The sequence below is a fragment of the Galeopterus variegatus genome, unplaced genomic scaffold (assembly GCF_000696425.1).
Source record: "Galeopterus variegatus unplaced genomic scaffold, G_variegatus-3.0.2 Scaffold475, whole genome shotgun sequence".
NCBI lineage: Eukaryota > Metazoa > Chordata > Mammalia > Dermoptera > Cynocephalidae > Galeopterus > Galeopterus variegatus.
The window spans coordinates 435,829-456,492 of NW_007726586.1; the positions used below are offsets into that span (position 1 = coordinate 435,829).

The window sequence follows — 20,664 nt, forward strand, 5'->3', positions numbered from 1 at the left end:
ACATTTCCAAGTTCACGAAAGGTTTGTCAAAATACAAACATTTTAGGCATCATTGTTGTTTCTTAGGACAATACAGTCATTCTTAACTGAACTTTCCCCCAGACCATAAGCCTAGAGCCTACATTGATATTAAATTAGTCTCACTCCAAACTCTACTTCTAGAGGTCACCAGGGCTAGCAGGAACATCCAGCTACAGGATGCTTGTCACTTCAAAAGTCAAGGTCAGCGCAGAATACTGTACAGTGATCTGGACTAGAAGCTTGAGACTGTCACTGGTCAGTTATGTCATCTCCAGCAAGTTGCTTAAATGCTTAGGTTTTCTCAAATCTAAAGTGAGGTTTTCACCAGCATTTCTCAAACTTTTAACACGGGTATGAATTACCTGGGGATCTTGTTAAAATGCAGATTCTGATTGAGCAGGTCTGGAGTGGTACCTGAGTTTCTGCATTGCTACCAAGCTCCCCTACCCCCTTGATAGATCTAAAACATCCTGGGCTCGAGGAAGACGTGATGGTAATCATTTTTAGAACATACAGGTTTCGGGCTGGCCCGGTGGCGCACTGGAGAGTACGCCGCTTGGGAGCGCGGCAGCACTCCCGCCGAGGGTTCGGATCCCATGTGGAGACCGGTTCCCGCTCACTGGCTGAGTGCGGTGCGGGCGCAACACCGAGGGTTGCGATCCCGTTGCTGGTCCCTGGTATGGTCGCAACACCGAGGGTTGCGATCCCATTACCGGTCAGTAAAAAAGACAAAAAAAGGAAAAAAAAAAAAAAAAGAACATACAGGTTTCTCTTATTAAAGTGTCCTAGACTATCCTATCCCTTTGGATTATCCCATTCACCATCATTTGACTGGAGAAAGACCAAAAATCTACCATCCCCAGGCCTTTTGGAAAAAGGCCTTAAAGATGGGGCCTTAAAAAGGCCCCTTAAACCCATTCTTTTATATCAAATTGCCTACTTGACATTTCCACTTAGATGTCCCGTAAGCCCTTAACAGTCAAAGTCCTAAAACTGAACTCATGACAAGCCGGCTTACCTGCTCCACCTCAAATGTTCCCCAAACCAGCAGCCAGCACCTCCACCCGCCCAGTTGCTGAAGCTGAAAACCTGCAAGGCCGCCGGACTCCTCACCACCACCCCTCACCCGCCATCCAGTCAGTTCCCAGGATCTGTCAACTCTCCTTCCTAAATAGCTCGAGTTGAATCCACTCATAAACTGACATTGGCAAGGCCCCTCATTTTCTCTACACTAGGCTTTGGACAAACAGTCCTCTCCTCCTAGACTCTAGAACATTCTCACTACCACGTGGATGACTCCCATTCAACCATTAGATATCAGTTTAAACTTCAATTCCTCAGGGAAACAGCCCTTCACAGTCCCTCCGGACCAGAATAGGGTCCTTTTACACTCTATCTCAGTCACTTGTAATTATTCACTTACTCTTCTCATTCACGACAACAAGAGGTAAAATGCTTTTTCTTCTCCTCCCTAGCACCTAGCTAAGTGCCTTGCACATGACTGGTGTTTAGTATTTGTTGATTTCTCTCATAGATTCCTCAGGTCAGCTGCCCCAAGTCCCTCTGCTGATAAAACACCTTTTTTTCTTCAGGGCAAGACTTTTCCTTCATTTAAAAATTGTTTCTAAGGTTAGTACTGATTGCTTCCTTTGATTTAGCATGTCTTCTGCAGGAAGTAGGGAAGATATTTCAAGTTCACTGTTTTAATCCTGCCAGTAAAGAAGAGTTACTCTTTTGCTTTTTGTATGTAGTCACTGCCAGTTCCCCTAATTCTACTGGAAACAATCTGCAGACAAAACTGAGCTGGGGAGAAAGACTACAATTAGTGAATATCCACCGGACAAGCTCCTAACTTGAACTCTTTGAAATGACAGAAGATGTTAGGTCCTTGCCATTATATAACAAGTGGGAGATGCCTTCAGAAAGGTATGCTCCTGGGCCAGCCCGGTGGCGCACTCGGTAGAGTGTGGCGGCGCTCCCGCTGAGGGTTCGGATCCCATATAGAGACCGGTCCGCTCACTGGTTGAGCGCGGTGCGGGCGCGACACCGAGGGTTGCGATCCCGTTGCCGGTCACAGTACGGGCGCAACACCAACAGTTGCGATCCCGTTACCAGTCACGAAAAAAGACAAAAAAGAAAAAAAAGAAAGGTATGGTCCTGGGAAGGAGGCACCCCTTCTCACCAGCATCCACATTCCTGCATGTGGAGTAAGTAAGACCTGGGTCAAAGTCAGACAGAAGGTAAAAATTAAATGCATCCTGTGTAAGCACTCTGTAACAGCAAAGCATCACTCAAGTCTAAACGTAGTATTAGTCATAATTCAGGCCTGTGGAAGACTCAACTGCAGCCCCACTCTAATCCCATAGGTTTGCAGTTCATGCTGAAACTGTGGCTGGGCCTAGCCGATCTTGCCAAAGGCATCTCCAGTGTGCAGAGGTGTGCAACCTGGGCAGGGAGAAGACCAAGAGCTATTAGGAGGCACAAAAGCTAGTACAATTTGCTTTGCAAGTAGAAGATCATCAGTGACTTGGATTGTAGAGCATGGGGAACTCTGTACTTTATCTACCTAAGGTGAACACTTAAATCCCATCTATCCACCCACAACCACAGGCCATTGTAATGCAAATCATGTATACTCTAATCCAAATGAACAGACTTTTCTCCTAAGAAACTCCTGTCCTTCTATTTGATACGAGAGGACACTTTAGGAATGAAAAGGGTATAACACTGAGGGAACCCAAGCTGGATGCAGTCACCTAATATATCAACATAGCACATTTTTTTAAAAAGCAGCGGTTAGCTCCTTACTGCTTTTAAAATGTGGGTTATAACCTATTAAGTTCCCAAAGCTTCCCTAATAAAATCACTGTTTGATTTACAAACTTAAGAACTGGGTTTTTTTCTTTTGGTGGCTGGCCAGTATGGGGATCCAAACCCTTGACTTTGGTGTTATCAGCACCACACTCCAACTGAACTAACCAGCCAGCCCAGCCCAAGAACTGATTTTTATTTGTCATCTTCTTTTCTCTCTGACCTAAGTCAAACTTCCAAAGGCTAAAAATGTAACAGACAAGCCCTGGAGCAGGGAGTGGGATCAAGGAGCAGGGAAGGGTCACTGGACATGTGATCACCAGAGTCTAACGACAATGCTTGTTAAAAAATGACCCTTGCCAGAGTTATCCCGGAGGACTCCTTGAAGTAGAGAAAAATTCTACTGCAAGAAACTTCCTTTAAAACATTTGAATATCATACATTACATCAAAGCAAACTGTATTAAAAAAAAAAATAAATAACTATTTACCACCACCAGAAGTTAATGTCTTTCATTACAGAGGGAGTTAAACTCCATCTTCACCCGACCCTATCACATCTCTATGCGACAATGCGTCAAAGACGATTCACAAGTTTATCATCCAAGGTTCTAGTTTAACCAATTCAACACCTTCTACCGATGGGAACGGCTCTCTCAGCAGACCTCATTCAGGATCATGCCTCTCCTCTTGCCTGGGCATTAACGACCCATCCACCAGCCACACCTGCTAGGCTGGCTTGGTTGCCCCCCAGTAAAGAACTACCACACACACCCAGTGCCTGCCATTTTGCCCTTGGCTCTGAATCTCCCCCTTTTACTGCAGTTTCAGCTGAAGAATTAAGGGGCAATTACAGTGATTAATGAGTGGACACTGTGAGCAAAAATTTACAAGAATAAGATTAAAAAACCCAAAATCCCAAAGGTAGCAACTTTAGAAATTTAATTGGGAAGATAATCAAATTAACTATGCTCTCTTAGACAAGACAGTAACACCTACACAGCCTTTCTACATGTTGCAACCTGAAGCATCCTCGAGTAGTCTGCAGCTATTGAGGACCCTGGGTCGACCATGCCCCTGACAGCATCACCTACCGGCATCACCTCTGATGCAAGCAGAGCTGTGCTCCACTTACTTGCCCTATTCCTTGTCCTTCACCATGCCAGCATTTTCCCTGACCCAAACTTAAAAATGTATTTTATTGGCCAACATGACTCCTACTTTAGTACTCTGCTCCTCCAGAACCCAGTTGAGGCTGGACACTACCTGGTAAAAGCAAAAGGAAGAGAGTTTAAGGTTTGTCTATACCTCCCTCACTGCTCTGAAAAAATTCACAAGTTTTGCTGAGGAGGGCAGCAAATGTATGCGAAGCTGAAAGTGAAACTTACCCACATTAATTCCTACCCCTCTAACTTTTTCTTGTAGTGACATAACAGTGAAATCATGAAAAAAATATTTTCAGCTAAAGAAGCTGCATATTGCGAAGAAACCAGTGGAATTCTAAATACATAGTTATTGCGTGTGTTTAAATCATAGTGTTATTGGAGAAATATCTTTTTGTTTCTGAAGATTTAAAGAAAAAAAAAAAAAGCAATGACAAATAACTTGTGTTCTCAGTGGTAAGGTGAATGTAATTTTTAAAAAGAAAAAAGAAAAAGCAGCTGAAATCCAGGGCCTTGGCTGTGCATGAAGCCGACGAGAAAGACAAATACACGGGATGAGCACTTACTCACCAAAGTTTTCCGCAAAACAAATAGTGCTTTAAACACATGAACACATGTAAAACTTCCTAGGTCCAGGGTGAAAGCCCAGTTGGCACCCACAGGATGATCCTTAGTGGATGCACTAACAAAGTGTTGTTAGGCATTAAAAGGGATGGTAATAAATCAGCTATTTTCTTAGGCTTTCTTCTCTTGTTCTTGGTACTAAAAATTTGATGCATGTCTCATCACAGAAAAGGGGGCTAGGTAACAAGCCACAGTTAAGAAAAAAATTCTGCTCTGCTCTTCTTGACACCTAAGGCTTTCCAATGTATGGTCAACAGATGTCCCAAGTAGATTTTTTAAAAACTGAAAACAGTTTCAGTATACTGAAAGTTAATGCACAGCCTCTGTCCCCTTAGTCTTAAATTTCCAAACTTTCTTCATGTATGGTACTAAGACCAAGTCTCATATTTGGAATGAACTCTTTAGTCTATTACATGTGATCACCACTACAAAAAAGGATATAAAAATGGATACTGAACTTGTATTTTGAGAGCTAACAAAATAAAGACAGGCTAAAAGAAAACTGGGAAACTGACCCAGAATTTAGCGTTTGCTATCTCGTCTTCATGTGTATTTTGTTTGTTTCCCTATTACAAGAACATGACAGTAAGATTAATGACACACAAGTGGGGAAGAACAGTGCCAAACACAACGGTCATTTTGTGGGCCTTACACAATTACAGCAGCCTGAATGATTTTTTACATGTAGTTCTAATATTCACAAATAAAAATAAGTCTGGTTTTTAGTTCTATATCACAAAAAGTGCCATTTATGCAAAATTCTCATACCCTAAGGAAAAAACTAAAGGAAGTTTTCCTTTCATATATGAACTTTACAGAATTACATTTAACTCTCTAAGTTTCTTACCTTCTGAAAGCCACCTTAATATATACTTATTCAAGTTAATTTATAAAAAGAGAAGTCTTTAGGTTAGAAATGGATTCACTGTGGCAGAAACTCTAAAATTAGTGCAAGAAAGTCCCTGATATGTCCCCATATGAGGATCTGGGGAAGGAGGAACAATAATACTTGTATTCCCTCCTTCATCCAAAAAAGTCAAAGCCTAATAGAGAAAACCATCTAACCCTCACATCCATTCTAAACACTGCAACTGAAATTCAGAGAGAAAATGTATGAATATAGTAATCACTCATATAAAGAACCAATTTTAAAAATCAAAATGACCTGTTAAACCTCCATTTTTTACTTTCAGGGATTTTTGAAGCCTATGTCAACGTAACTTAAATAGTTTCCTTTTTAATACATTTGACTAAACTTATTATACTCAGTATACCTACCAGACCTGGACCAAGTTAATTGCATAGGAAGATTTTTACTATGTTTACATTTTTCTTAAATTAATTTTTTAAAAGCATAGTAAAGAGTCTGAGGACAAATTATTCAACTGTTTATCATACATAAGACCGCATGACTATAATACAAAGGGGGGTTCTTTTTTCATTTAACGTTACAATATACACAGCAAGTCCGGACTAGATCTTACAATCTGAACACAGGTATTTAACCTTTTCCATGCTGTTTATGTTTACAATGCACAGAAGTCCTGTAACCAAACTGTGTAGTAAAGCACACAAAACTGGACTGTAACATAACACAGTATGCAGAAGCATTGGATTTTATGATTTTTCTTTATGTAAATATCGGTTTAAAAACTGCTTTTGTTTTTTTGGTGCTTGCTAAGATGTGGCAACCAGCACAGAAAAAAATGACCTGACCCATATAGCATCTTAATCTTATATTCCTAAACAGCAGTAACTACTGAATTCCTTTTGATATTGCTATACTCAAGATGATATCCTTTTATTCACTGTAAACCTTTATGTACTACCAAGTTCAAAAAAATCATCCACAGGCTTGACATTTAATTACAAAATAAATATGGATTTCCTGATTAACAACAAAAGATTTTTGTGGTTTATAAAAACGAATATTTCCAAGTATCCATTCACATTTACATAGTTTTAAGCCTTTCTTTTGTCACTGTTTACATATAAAAACTTGCTTTTGTTCAGAAAAAATTGACCTAGTCAGCCACATGGAATTGACCAGTAAAAAGTATTCTGGTGTTCTGCTGAGTTGTTTCGAACAGGATTATCGGCAGAGGTAGATTACTGCTTCTTTTCTAGGCTTCTTTTGATCCTGGACAGGTAAATTACTTATCTTCATTCTCCCAATTCAACCGCTCAAAAGTATAACACCCTAAAATTGGTCAATTTAAAATGGGAACACAAATTTAGCAACTGCCAGACTGTGTTACATTAAGGCAGCATAATCTCAAAACGAGGCACCTGTTATATACCAGCCTGTTCACTTCAGGTCATGCATGAGAGTTCTGCTTGTATTTTGGACCTGTTGGTGCGATCAAGGTCTTGCTTTCAAGTTTACAAGTACGTTAATCAGGAAAACAAGAATCAACTGCTGGTTCCATAGCTTCTGGATCCAGTGTCCCTTTACCTTTAGAAGCCTGAACACATTTAGAATGTAACAGATGTTGTAATCTTGAATGTCAATCTACTATGTTCAGTACACAGATTGCTGTAAATGTATTGGCTATGGATTCAACAACAGTTCCAGTTTTGTTTAAGCAATAGTACAGCCATAATTTTCAACTGACATTTAAAAATGGTCTAGTTACACCTTGTGTCAAAGTGCAGAACTGCTACATTATTGGTTACAGACATCTATGTGCTATAAAAACAGCTTTGGTACAATAAATTATCAAAAAAGAAAATAAATTTTTGTAAAATTCACAGCATAATTGTGAGGCAAAAAAGCAGTCACATAAAATTCTGCATTTTTTAAAAATGTTCAGGATGAACAGAAGACATCTTTGTGCAGAAGAAATGGTGGAGATACCACGTGCCGAGAAAAAGCAAAAGAAAAAGTAAAAAGCAGGAAGGGACACAGCTGTAGCTATTTCCATCAAAGCAAACCACTACTTCTGTGACCTTCAACCAATAAGGAAGTCAACTTTATGACACACGCAAAGTGACCTTGCAATACCTTACAATTAGTGGGTCACAAAAGTCTATTTTAAAAGAAAGGCCTCTTGAATTACCCATTCTCTGTGTTTTCAGCATTAAGGACTGTCTGCAAAAGCATGTCCCAAAGTGATTGCATCTGAAATGGTAGGCTCTTCTAATTTCGAGTCTGAATCCATAAGGCCAAAGGTTATCCCAAAGACCACCACTCAGACCTCCCCAGGACTGGCCACGACTGACCCGTTGATTGCTTCTCAGTGCACCTTGGTTAGGAGACCAGTCACATTCCATTCCTATCTTACTGTGGCCTCTACAACAGGAGACCCACAGGATCCCAGGTAATCGCTGCTTTGCTCCTCAGTACGTTCAAATAGGAGAGTCCTGATCCCCGCCACTTAGCATGCTTAATGTGCCTTACAAACTTCAACACAACTGTCCCTTTCATACAGCTGAAGATGATGTTTGTGTAAGCTGGAGGTCCCTCTTCCTTACAGTACTGCATTTCCGTGCCCAAGTGTGTTTAGAGGACTTAAAAACCCAAATTTCCCACCCTCCACCCAAAACAAAACAAAACAAAAGGGGGGCGGGGGGGAGGAAAAAATAAAACACCCTCATGGGGCCCTTTATGCAAATTATGTGCAGTGCTTTTTATTTTAAAATTAGTTGGCAAATGACCAAGACCAACATCTGAACATTAACTTTTGTTGAATAGAAAGACAAAAAAACCCACTATGACTGGGACGTGGCAAGTTAAAATGGGGGAGGCAAAAAGAGGATACCTCTGAGCTATCCATGAAGATGGGTTTGGACATGGCTCTTTTAAAAACTTCATTGTCCCTTTGCAATCTTTTCAAGTTAAAAAAAAAAAAAGTCAGCTTTGCCCTCTTGTAGCGGTTCAGTGTGTTAATCTCCTTCTGATTCAAGCAGCTTTGCACTTTGTTTTTGGAAAAAAAACACCACTTCTATAAAAACACACAAGAAACAAACTCAAGTTTCAATGTAGTCACGAGCTAGCTACAGGACTCTGTTGCACACAAACTCCTGTCATGGGGGACTCTTCTCTATCGGCCCCTTGCCGCATTGTCAGATGTCCTTCAGTCATGTAATGTGCAGGACCTGTATTAGCAGAAAACTGGTATGTTGGATGTCCAGCTATGCCAGTCTCTTGGCGGGGATTGGAGTAGACGGTCAAATTAACGTCCATAGCTCCATTCTGTCCAAAGTCCAAGGTATTAGCAGCCACTGGGCGATTCTGGTAGGCCTGATTGCCTTGATTACCAGTAGAGGAGGAAGATGTTGAGGAAGAAGTCGTTGAGGAAGACAGGGATGTCATGGAGTGGTGACTGTGGCCAACCTCCATAGAATCCTGGGTAGAGGAGCTATTTGTTGGAGAATTGTAGACCCTTGGCCTGGTCCGGTTACCCAAGGCTTGCTGTCCATGGTGGTGGTGGTGGTGGTGGTGGTGGTGATGGTGATGGGAACTGTTTCCATGGTGATGATGCAATGCATTCTGTTGAGGGGCTACATGAAAGGTTGTTTCTTGAACGGGATGAGTTTCAACAGTGACTTGTGCAGGAGCTTCAGTGCCTGACCAACCAAGAGGAGCAGGAAATTGCTGACGCACCTGTAAGAACAGATTTTAAAGGATTATTCAGAGTACTGTTTCCAAGCTTTGATCTTCAATCAAAAGCTATGACACTAACATTTACATTACTCAGGGAAAGAGGGCTTTTGAAACTGTTAATGTGTTAGACAGTTCTATAACACAAAATTCCAAATATGTTCAAGAGTAAAAAATATTTTACCATGAAAGCTGCAATTTTTAGAAAGTTGCCCATAAATAGGCTCTTATATTTCACTAGTCACTGTCTTTCCTTGTGAGCACTGTTTATGCCCAGAGTCAGCAAAGTTTTCTGTAAAGGGCCAGATACTAAGTATTTTTGGCAAACCCAAAAGGAATTTTTTACCTTCCCCATAAAGTCCCTCCTCTTTCCATCTTTCTTCTTCCAGTAAGAGGACTATTATCCATCCAGCTGCTCAACAGTGCCTCCATCCACCCCGGTAGCAAGCACAACTGAGTCTACCTCACAAGAGATGCCATGCCTGGCCTCTTCTCTCCATTCCCACCACCACCACTTAGCCCAGGCCTCTGGCACCTCTTGCCTAGATTAATACAACAGCCTCCTAAATGAGCTCCCTACTCCCACCCTTGCCCTTCTCCAACCCATTCTCCAAAGAGTAGCAGGAATAATTTTTTAAAAACCCAAATACATTCATTCCCCTACTTAAAATCCTTGAATAACTTCTCACTGCATTTACCAAAACAATCCAGAATCCATACAATGGTCTGCATAATCTGACCAATGCCCATTTTCCCAATCATCCTCCTCTGGCTACCTGGGTTCCCCCGAACACAATGGTCTTTCTTCAATTCCTCCAACTGGCCAAGATCTTTCAATGCCTCAGGGCATTTGTACTCACTTCTGCTTAGAATGTTCTTATTTCTAATTTCTGTCTGGTGCCTCTTTCTCATCACTTCAGTTCCAGAAGTCTCCCTGACCACTCTGGCTAATGCTGCCCCAATATCCAATGGCCATGTAACTGAACTGTCAATGAAATGCAAATGAAAGTTTGTATGTCACTGTTTGTATGCCTTGCACACAAAATATCTTCTAAGGCCTCCTGCCTGCTGGATGCCGCAGACAGTAGGCCCAAGGCGATGGTGGAGCCACATGATGGTAGGAGACCAGGACATAGAAGAGAGCCATGCCTCTAACCTGAACACCTACTCTGGCCTGTTACATAAGAAAGGAAGAAACTTCCTAATCTTTAAGCTACCATATTTGGGGTGTGTCTATCTGTTATCAGAGTATGACCTACTCTAATATACCCCACCCAAAACAGTCATTTTCTATCACAGTATCCTTTCTTATCTTCCTTTTAACAGCTAATGGTACTTGCAATTTTTATTTATGTTTTGTTTTGTTTATTTACTTTTGTCACTGTAAGCTCTAGGAAAGCAAAGACTTTGTCTTTATCACCAGAGGCTAGCAGAAATCATTATCTATTCAATGAAGGTGATCAGAGAACCAAACTTTAAAAGACACTATTGAAAACAATCCAGTAGAAAAATTAGCAGAATTCTCAGAAAAAAAAAAATACTAATGGTTTTTAAATTATGAAGCTACTCAAGTTACTGGACTATAAAACCATGTGGAGGATGACTTTGCAATAGTTACCAAAGTCACATCACATTACTCTTTCACCCAGCAATTTCACTTCTAGGAATCTGTATCACAGATAAATTGCATATGTGTAAATGATATATGCACAGAGTTATTTATTATACCATCATTTATAATAGTAAAAAAGATAAGTTAAATGTTCATTAATAGAGGACTAGTGAAATGACATGGAATATCTTAACAGAATACTGCGCAACTGTGGGAGAAAAAAATGAAAAAGCTCTCTATACTGACATAGAAAGAGCTACAAAATGTATGCTAAACATGTAGAAAAATCAAGATGTGAAATAGTGTGCATGGTATGCTACTATTTGTGTATGAAGGATGGGTGAAGAATATATATTTGTATCTGCCTGTACATGCATAAAATATCTCAAAAAGGATACAAAAACTAACATGAGTTTAGAAAGTGAGTGGCTAAGGGGCCGGCCCGGTGGTGCACTGCGCTAGTGCGCCGCTTGGGAAGCGTGGCGGCGCTCCCGTCGAGGGTTCGGATCCCACATACAGACCGGTTCCCGCTCACTGGCTGAGCGAGGCGCGGGGGCAACACCGAGGGTTGCGATCCCGTTGCCGGTCCCGGTCCGGTACAGGGGCAACACTGAGGGTTGCGAACCGTTGCCGGACACGGAAAAAGACAAAAAAAAAAAAGAAAGTGAGTGGCTAAAAGACACGAAAGGGAACACGACTTCACTAAACCTCCTTTTATATTTACTTATTTTTAAACCATGTGACTATATCAACTACTCAAAAATTAAATAATAAGGAAGAATTTGAAGCAAAATATTGAGGTCTGTCAAATACAGGTGAAAGGTACACATAAGGTGTCTTATGTTACCCTCAGTACTTTTAAATGTGTTTGCAGTATTTAATAGATGTGGAAGAAAGGAAAGGAAGGAGGAAAGAAGGAAGGAAAGATAGTTTAAGGAATTAGGGAAAGCCTCTGGGAGTAGCAATATTTAAGATAAGACCTGAAGCATAAAGAGTTGTTACCAAAGCAAAAAAGGGAGCTGAAGATTGGTCCAGGCTGAGAGTACAGTAAATGTGAGAGAGTGAGCGAGAACATTTTTTTAATCCCCCAAAACGAAAAAAATCCATGCAACCACAGTGAGTGCAGAGGAGAAAGAACGGCTGGGTACCACTGATACCTTGGTAGAAAGTCTAAATTTTATTTTAGAGAAATGGGTAAGCCAAAAACTGATTTTAAGTATGGAAAATACCAAGATCAGGCTGCTTTACTGAAAGTTCGCTTGGCTGCAAAGAAGAGATTGGCGTTAATGGGTGAATACAATTGGACACTAGAAGACTATAGTTAGAATATTCTTTATAGATAACAGCAGAAGAGTTCAGATGGAGGTGACAATAATGATATCAGTTCATGCGATCCACCTGCAGTGTCATATTGTTGAGACTTTCCAAGTGATACTGACAGTAAACAATGAGAAATGAAGGCCCGAGGCTAAGGAGTGAAGATTCAGGAGTGACTGACATGACATCATCCAGGAAGTGCATTAAGGTGAGAAGGGGCAAGACACAGGCCACTTCTCAAGGAATACCCAGGCTTCCTGGTAAGTAGAGGAGAATCCCAAAAAGGAGACAGTGAAGGAAAAGCCAAAAATACAGGGGGATAGGGAGCATCCTACCAAGGGAAAAAAAAGGGCGAGTGTTTCAAACAGTGGGGAGAAGTCAACATTGTCAAACACAGCTGGGGAATGAAGAAAGGTAAGCATTAAGAGTGTCCACTGGGGCCGGCCCGGTGGCGCACTGCTACAGTGCGCCGCTTGGGAAGCGCGGCGGCACTCCCGCCCGAGGGTTCGGATCCCACATACAGACCGGTTCCCGCTCACTGGCTGAGCGAGGCGCGGGAGCAACACCGAGGGTTGCGATCCCGTTGCCAGTCCCCGGTCCGGTACGGGGACAACACTGAGGGTTGCGATCCGTTGCCGGACACGGAAAAAGACAAAAAGACAAAAAGACAAAAAAAAAAAAAAAAGAGTGTCCACTGGATTCATTAATAACGAACGCTGTGAAACTGTCAGTGGAACCGGGAGGCAGGAAGCTAACTGGAACAAGCCGACAAGTTCTTAAAGGGTAAAGAAACGGAGACCGTAGGTAGCAGAAGTGTAGGGTGAAAGACAGGGGGCCAAGAAAGGTTTTGCTTAAGATGGGAGAGACCTGAGAATAATTAAATACTGATCTACAGAAAGAGCTAGGAAAGGAGTGGCTAGAGACACCAAGTGGGGTAGGTGGAGCACCCAAACGCAAGGTCCCCATGAAGGCAGGAGGAGAAGGTATCAGAGCACTGGATGAGCTTGGCCTTTGCAAGAAGAACCACACACTGCTTCTAAAAGGGTGGGAAACAAGTGCACAAGTGCCCATGAAGGCAGGCCTCATATTTAATGACACAAAGTGGAGAGGGTTTCTGTCTGCAGACTCTCTTCCTTACAAAGCAAGGAATACATGAGAACAAACAAGGGGAAGCCAAAGGCTTCTAAGAAGAGTAGAATTTGAAACAATAATTTTTAAAAATGAGAGAGAAGGAACACCTTGAGAAATGTCAGCTTGCCAAGGGTAGACTGCTGAATATAAATTCATGATGGTGACAACATAGCTACATGTGCGATTTTCTCCAGCAGCATTCAGCTGCCCCAGTCACAAGACTGAGGAATGACACTAACATTAGTCTGACTTCATACATCAAATAATACACTGACCTCTCACTATAAAACACCATCATGCAGTACTCACTATGAAATGACTTATTGTTTTATAAGGGTACTTAAATATTTTTAACACCACCATCTGCTTACCCCTAATTTTAAAAAATATTACTCAATTAGATCTTCTACTTTAACAGGTTTAAAAGACCACAAAACAAAACAAAATCTGTGGAGGTTAAAAATCAAACCACAAACTGATTCAGAATCTAGGACTATGAGTACTAAAAGATCATGGGAGGCAGTACAGTATCAAAATTAAGATGATGACCCTAGGAAAGTTACTTAACCCATGAAGTCTCAGTTTCCACTCTAAAATGAGAATCAAAACAGCAGGAAGCTCAAAATGCTGCTGTGGTAAATGAGATAAACAGAGGAAAAAAGTGTCTGGAACAATGCATGACCCTAGGAAAGTTACTTAACCCATGAAGTCTCAGTTTCCACTCTAAAATGAGAATCAAAACAGCATGAAGCTCAAAATGCTGCTGTGGTAAATGAGATAAACAGAGGAAAAAAGTGTCTGGAACAATGACTTCTATGCACCCAATAAATGTTAGCCATTTCTAAACAAGGAAGGGAAAAGTGCAAGACTGTGCTTCTTTAGCTATAAATAGTTATATTTCCTTACAAAAGAGGATGGTATGAACCTTTAGAGTAAATGGCAATCATTGTAAGGGCACTTGGCATTCAATATTGGTAAACCGGAGCACAGCAGGTGACAAGAGCAAATGACCACATGAGAGCTCACCTGGGGACTGTGTGTCTCGCAGTCCATGGCCTGGACGGCGGCTGTGAAGTGCCCACCACTGTGCCGATGCTGGTGTGTCGGGTCCGACCTGGCTCTCCCACTGTTGCTTGTCCCCGATGAGCCACCTTCAATATCCAACACAGCTGGTGAGTTTAAAGTTAGTTTTGTTCAAGTTTATACTCTAAAACCCCACCACTAAAACTGAAAGTATGTCACAAAAAAAGTTTAATATTAACTTTAAAGTATATCACAAAGTCATCAGATTCTCTGACTAAACAGTTCCCGCACATCAACCACTGATCTAAAATAAAATAAAGTTTGGAGAAACTTAGAAGAAAACTCAAGCATGTGGACAAAAAAATTCACTTAAAAACCAATTTAAAATTTTGGTTAATAAATAAGTTTTGTTTCCAAATACCAAGCAGAATTTATTACATGCATAATTAAGTTCTGGCACTTTGAGGGAGATGAATTTACTACTAACTACAAAGAACATAATTAAGTAAAATAATTCTTCCCCACCTCATTAACAATTCTTATAAACACTTTAAAATAATCCCACTTTGCAAAGAAAACACTAAACATTTCCAACCCTAATCCAAAAACAAAAGAACAGACCTGAGCTTGACGATGTACTGGAGGTGGTGCCTGAAGACTGGGACTGCTCCATCGCGGGACTTGTAGACACACTATTACTTGTATTTGTACCTTCATCGGCTGTTTTCTTGAAAAAACTGTGCTGCAGGGCATAATAAGGTTGTATTCGAGTTTTGGGGTCATAATCAAGCATCCTTAAAATGAGGTCTTTGAACTTCAAGTAGTCGGCTACCGTGTGACCTGATTCCCCTGCGCGTCGCCCACCAGGCCCTCCTGTTTCCACTCCAAGAATATTATGAAGTTTGCGGGTTCCTGGTGGTTTGTACTCCTACAAGAGAAGAAAGATAAAAGGGTTTCTCTAAATTTAACTTCAATATGTTTAAATAGATTATATGTTGAGGCCTTTATTAAAAAGGACACTAGTGAGATCCTCTGCCTTTTCATACATTACCACGAGAAAGCACCATAGTTAGGAAAAATTCAACATAATTTTGAAACTGAAAATGATTATAAAGATCATCCCAGGGTTTCAGCAAACTACGGCCTGACTCAGAACCTGTTTCTGTACAGCTCCAGCTACAAATGGTTTTATTTTTAAAGGTTATAAAAACAAACAAATATAAAACCAAACAAAACCAAGGAAGAATATGCAACAGAGGCCCACAGAACCAAAAACATTTACTGTCTGGTCCTTTATAGAGAAGGTATGCTGACCCTGCCTACTGCGTCTGGGAACTTGCTACACTTCCTTCAGTAACAGTGGCTTGCTAAGGCTGTGATAAGCATTCCAAGCATGCTCCAAGTAAAGAAGCACTGGTCTGAGCACCTGCTCATAGTACATGAAGAAATTAAAAGTTCTTTAGAAAATATGTTTAATAAATTACTTTAACATGTGTTGAGATTTTTCTGAGAGCATTCCAAGCATGCTCCAAGTAAAGAAGCACTGGTCTGAGCACCTGCTCATAGTACATGAAGAAGTTAAAAGTTCTTTAGAAAATATGTTTAATAAATTACTTTAACATGTGTTGAGATTTTTCTGAAAACCCATTTTTTTATAAATAGTATAACCTTCAAAATCTCTATAGTGAATTATTTAGAATAGTGTCATTGCACCTTTGCTTCTAGTTACAATGTATAAATTCATGAAACAACTGTCCCCACTCTAAAAGCAAGAAAAAGCCATGTAAGTCACAAAATCACTGCTTTCTAAAAACCCACTTGAGAGCTGAAGACCCAAAAGAACCAGAATTAACTGAATTCTAGAAAACGAAAAACCTCTCCCAGGAGAGAAGACACTTATAGTGGGAGAGAGAACAAGCATGCCACATCCAGCCTAACTCTAAACCAGCTTCTGACAGCCTCATGCAGACAGGCAGAAGGATGGGGCAGAGCAGCAGGAGGAAGAAAGATCTCCCAGGCACGGAGCATTACAAGCGGGGCTGCTGACTGGGGAGTTATGTAGAGATATCTCTGGAATCTCCCTGGTGCTGTGGGAAGGGAATATCCTGACCTGACTCAAACCATATGAAGATGGTGGTGAATAGAATCTCAATCAAACAAACAAAGCCCAGATTCAGTTAATACAAACGATACTGACTTAGCCCCACACTAGTGGCCTGGCAGAGTAAGATGCATGCCTCTTTCTAAAGGGAAATATGATCTACTTCCATCTCAATTGTTCTTAAACACAGAATGTTTGGCATACATTAAAAAACTACAGACACGAGAAACAAAAAATGCAGTCCATATTCAAGTGAAAAAAAAACAGTTAAGATCCACATAAATAAATGACCCAGATCCTGAAATTGGCAGAAAGGCATTTCAGAATAAGTATATAAAGAATTTAGTTCTGTTTTTATTTATTTTTTTTTTTTTTAAAGATGACCGGTAAGGGGATCTTAACCCTTGACTTGGTGTTGTCAGCACCACGCTCACCCAGTGAGCAAACCGGCCATCCCTATATGGGATCCGAACCCGTGGCCCTGGTGCTATCAGCACCGCACTCTCCCAAGTGAGCCATGGGCCAGCCCTGTTTTTAATTTTTTTAACTGACACTTAATAATACTACATATTTATGGGGTATAGAATGATAGTTTGATACATGTATATAATGTGTGATATTCCAATCAGCATAATTAGCATGTCCATCACTACAAACATTTATCACATCTTTGTGTTGAGAACATCTGAACTCCTCTCTTCTAGCCATTTGGAAATACAGAATTGTTGCTAATTATAGACACCTAGCACTACTATAGAACACTAGAACTTATTTTTCCTTTCTAGCTGCACATTTGAACCCACCTATTAACCAACCTTTCCCTATTCCCTTCCCCCTTCCCCTTTACCCTTGCCAGCCCCTACTAAATCATAATTCTACTTTCTACTTCTAGGAGCTCAACTCCTTAACTCCCACATATGAGAACATGTGGTATTACTGTTCCTGACTTATTTCATGTAGCAATTTCTTCCAGGTTCATCCATGTTGCTGCAAATGACAGGATTTCATTCTTTTTTATGGCTGAGTAGCACTGACAACATGTGTTAATAGATGGGGAATTTCTGAAGAGAAAAACTTTTTAAAAATAAATACAAATGTTAGAACTAAAAAATATAATACCAGAAGTGAAGAATCCATTTAATGGTTTTAACAGCAGACTGTACAAGAAAAAAAAAAAAAAATCAGTAAACTAGAAGACAAAGAAAAGAAATTATTCAAACTAAAAACACAAAAAGAAACCAATGAATAATTCAGAGACCTGAGATGATATTAAGCGCTATAACATACATGTAATTGAAAAAAGATTGAAGCAGAACAAATATTTGAAAAGACGACATCTGAAGAGTTCCAAAAACTGATGAAAGAGATCAACCCACAGATCCAAGAAACTTAGTAAAATTGAAGAATAAACACCAAAAAAAGGTACCTACTAGTCAAATTGCTAAAAACCAAACATAAAGAGAAAACATTAAAATCAGCCAGGTGGAAGAGGAAGAAACATTATATACAATGCTGAGAATAACCACTGACTTCTCTTCAAAAACAATGTAATCCAGAAAACAATGTCAATAACATCTTTAAACAAAACAATGTCATAATGTCTTTTTTCTTTTGCTGAAAGAAAAAGTCCATCTAAAATTCTAAATCTACCAAAAATTATTTTCCAAAAAAAATGAAGGTGAATAAAGACATCTGTAGATAAACAACTGCTGAGAGAATTGGTCAGAAGTCATTCACTATAAAACAAAAAGGAAAAGGAAGTTCTTCAGGCTGAAAGAAAATAATAACAGATGAAAGCCAGAAATGGCAGAAATGAAGAACACCATAAAAGCAAACATAAGAATAAATACAAAAAATATTTCTATCATCTTTATTTTGTATGTGTTTTAAAATTTCTCTAAAAGTTTTTTTTTAATTTAAACAGTAGATAACGTTTATGAGGTTTATAACAAATGCAGAAGTAATATATGACAAGTGTAGAATATGTGAAAGGGATTAGATGGAATTACAGTTACTATGTTGTTTATCAAGAGATATCATTTGAAGGCAAACTGATGTTAAAGATGCATATTATAAAAGCAACACGAAAAATTACAGAGGATTAAGTAAAAAGTCAATAGAGGACATGAAATAAAATAACAAAAAATACTCAATAAGCCCAAAAAAAAGGCAGGAAAGAAAGAACAGGGAAAAAAGAACAAGTAAGACAAATAGAACACAAATAATGCAACAGTCTTAAACCAAAATGTGTGAATAATTAAGTTAGCTAAATAATCACCATAAAAGAGACTACCAGATTAGATGAAAAAACATATCCCACCATACGTTGCATACAAAAGCCATGCTTTAAATTAAAAGGTATGGACAAGTTTAAAGTAAAAGGGTCTCTTCTCTCTCTCTCTCTCTCTCACACACACACACACACACACACACACACACACACATCATAAAAATACTAAGAATAAGAAAGCTGGTATGGCTATAATAATGTCAAAGTAGACTTAAAAGACAAACATTATGGGCCGGCCCGGTGGCACACTGCTACAGTGCGCCGCTTGGGAAGCGCGGTGGCGCTCCCGCCGAGGGTTCGGAATCCCACATACAGACCAGTTCCCGCTCACTGGCTGAGCGAGGTGCGGGCGCAACGCCGAGGGTTGCGATCCCGTTGCCGGTCCCGGTCCAGTACAGGTGCGACACTGAGGGTTGCGATCCGTTGCCGGTCGGTTCCCGCTCACTGGCTGAGCGAGGTGCGGGCGCAACGCCGAGGGTTGCGATCCCGTTGCCGGTCCCGGTCCGGTACGGGCGCGACACTGAGGGTTGCGGTCCGTTGCCGGACACGAAAAAAGACAAAAAGGAGAGAAAAAAAAAAAAAGACAAACATTACCAGAGATAAAGAGGGATATTTCATGATGATAAAAGATTCAATTTATCAATAAGTTATAACAATACTAAATGGGTATAGACTTATTAACAGAGCTTCAAAAAACATAAAGCAACTAAAGGGAGACTAAGACATCCAAAATTATCACTGGAGATTAACACTCTTGTTACTGATAGAACAAATACACAGACAGAAAACACTCACACAATACACAGACTAAGGATATAAAAGATGTAAAACAAATATCAAACAACTTCACTTACACTGATATTTGTAGGCTGCTACACCAAACAAATACAAAATGCAATTCTTGTCAAGTGCATTTGAAACATTCACCAAGATAGATTACATGCTAGGCTGTAAAACAAGTCTCAAAGAATCTTACCGGAGTAAAATGTCTGTGACCACAGAGCTATTGAACTAGAAATCAGTAACAATAAGATATCTAGAAAATCCTCAAATATTTTGAAATCATGTAACAAAATTCTAAATGACTAAGGGTTAAAGAACTCAAAAGGGAAACCAGAAACATTTCAAAATAAATGACAGCTAAAACATAACATATCAAAAGTTGCAGGACTCAGCTAAAGCAGGGCTTAGAGGAAATTTACGCCATTAAATGCTATAAGAGAAAAAGAAAGGCTTAAATCAAGGCTCTAAGCTTCCATCTTAAGAAGCTAGAAAAAGAACAAATACAAACCAAAGTAAAAGAAAAAGACATAATAAAGAGAAAAAGACCAATGGAATAGAAACTAGACAAAAAATAGAAAAAAAAAAAGTTAAAGGCTGGTTGTCTGAACAGATTAATAAACGTGATAAACCCCTACAACAGGACTAATTGGGGAAAAGAGAAAACACAAATGGGCAATATCAGGAATAAAAGAGAGACTATCGACCGGCTGCTCACTGGCTGAGCGAGGTGCGGGCGCAACACCGAGGGTTGCGATCCCGTTGCCGGTCCCGGTCCGGTACGGGCGCGACACTGAGGGTTGCGATCCGTTGCCGGTCACGAAAAAAGACAAAAAAAGGGGGATAAAAAAAAAAAAGAGAGAGACTATCACTACAGATCCTCCAGAAATTAAAAGTAGTAATAAAATATTGCAGATAATTTATGCTAACAAATTAAACAACTTAAGTGAGAAGGAAGTTTTTTGAAATACACAACTTACCAAAACTAATCAAAAAGAAAAAAATCTTGGGCCGGCCTGGTGGCGCACTGGATAGTGTGCCGCTTGGGAAGTGCGGCGGCGCTCCCGCCCGAGGGTTCGTATCCCACATACAGACCGGTTCCCGCTCGCTGGCTGAGCGAGGCGCGGGAGCAACACCGAGGGTTGCAATCCCTATGCTGTCATATAGCATCAAAGGACAATGCTTTAGA

The 20,664-nt window shown here is 40.2% G+C and overlaps 1 protein-coding gene across 1 annotated transcript in view; it reads right to left on the reverse strand.

Annotated features, from left to right (window-relative positions):
• Positions 1 to 5,990: 5,990 nt before the first annotated feature.
• Positions 5,991 to 20,664, reverse strand: part of DYRK1A (dual-specificity tyrosine-(Y)-phosphorylation regulated kinase 1A) — a 91,371-nt gene continuing 76,697 nt past the window's right edge. The window contains exons 10-12 of the mRNA XM_008569198.1: positions 14,926 to 15,232; positions 14,308 to 14,432; positions 5,991 to 9,224 (exon numbers count right to left, since the gene is read on the reverse strand). Of these exons, the coding sequence (XP_008567420.1) occupies positions 8,604 to 9,224; positions 14,308 to 14,432; positions 14,926 to 15,232 (1,053 nt within the window). The 3' untranslated portion in view covers positions 5,991 to 8,603. The remainder of the gene's footprint in view (positions 9,225 to 14,307; positions 14,433 to 14,925; positions 15,233 to 20,664) is intronic.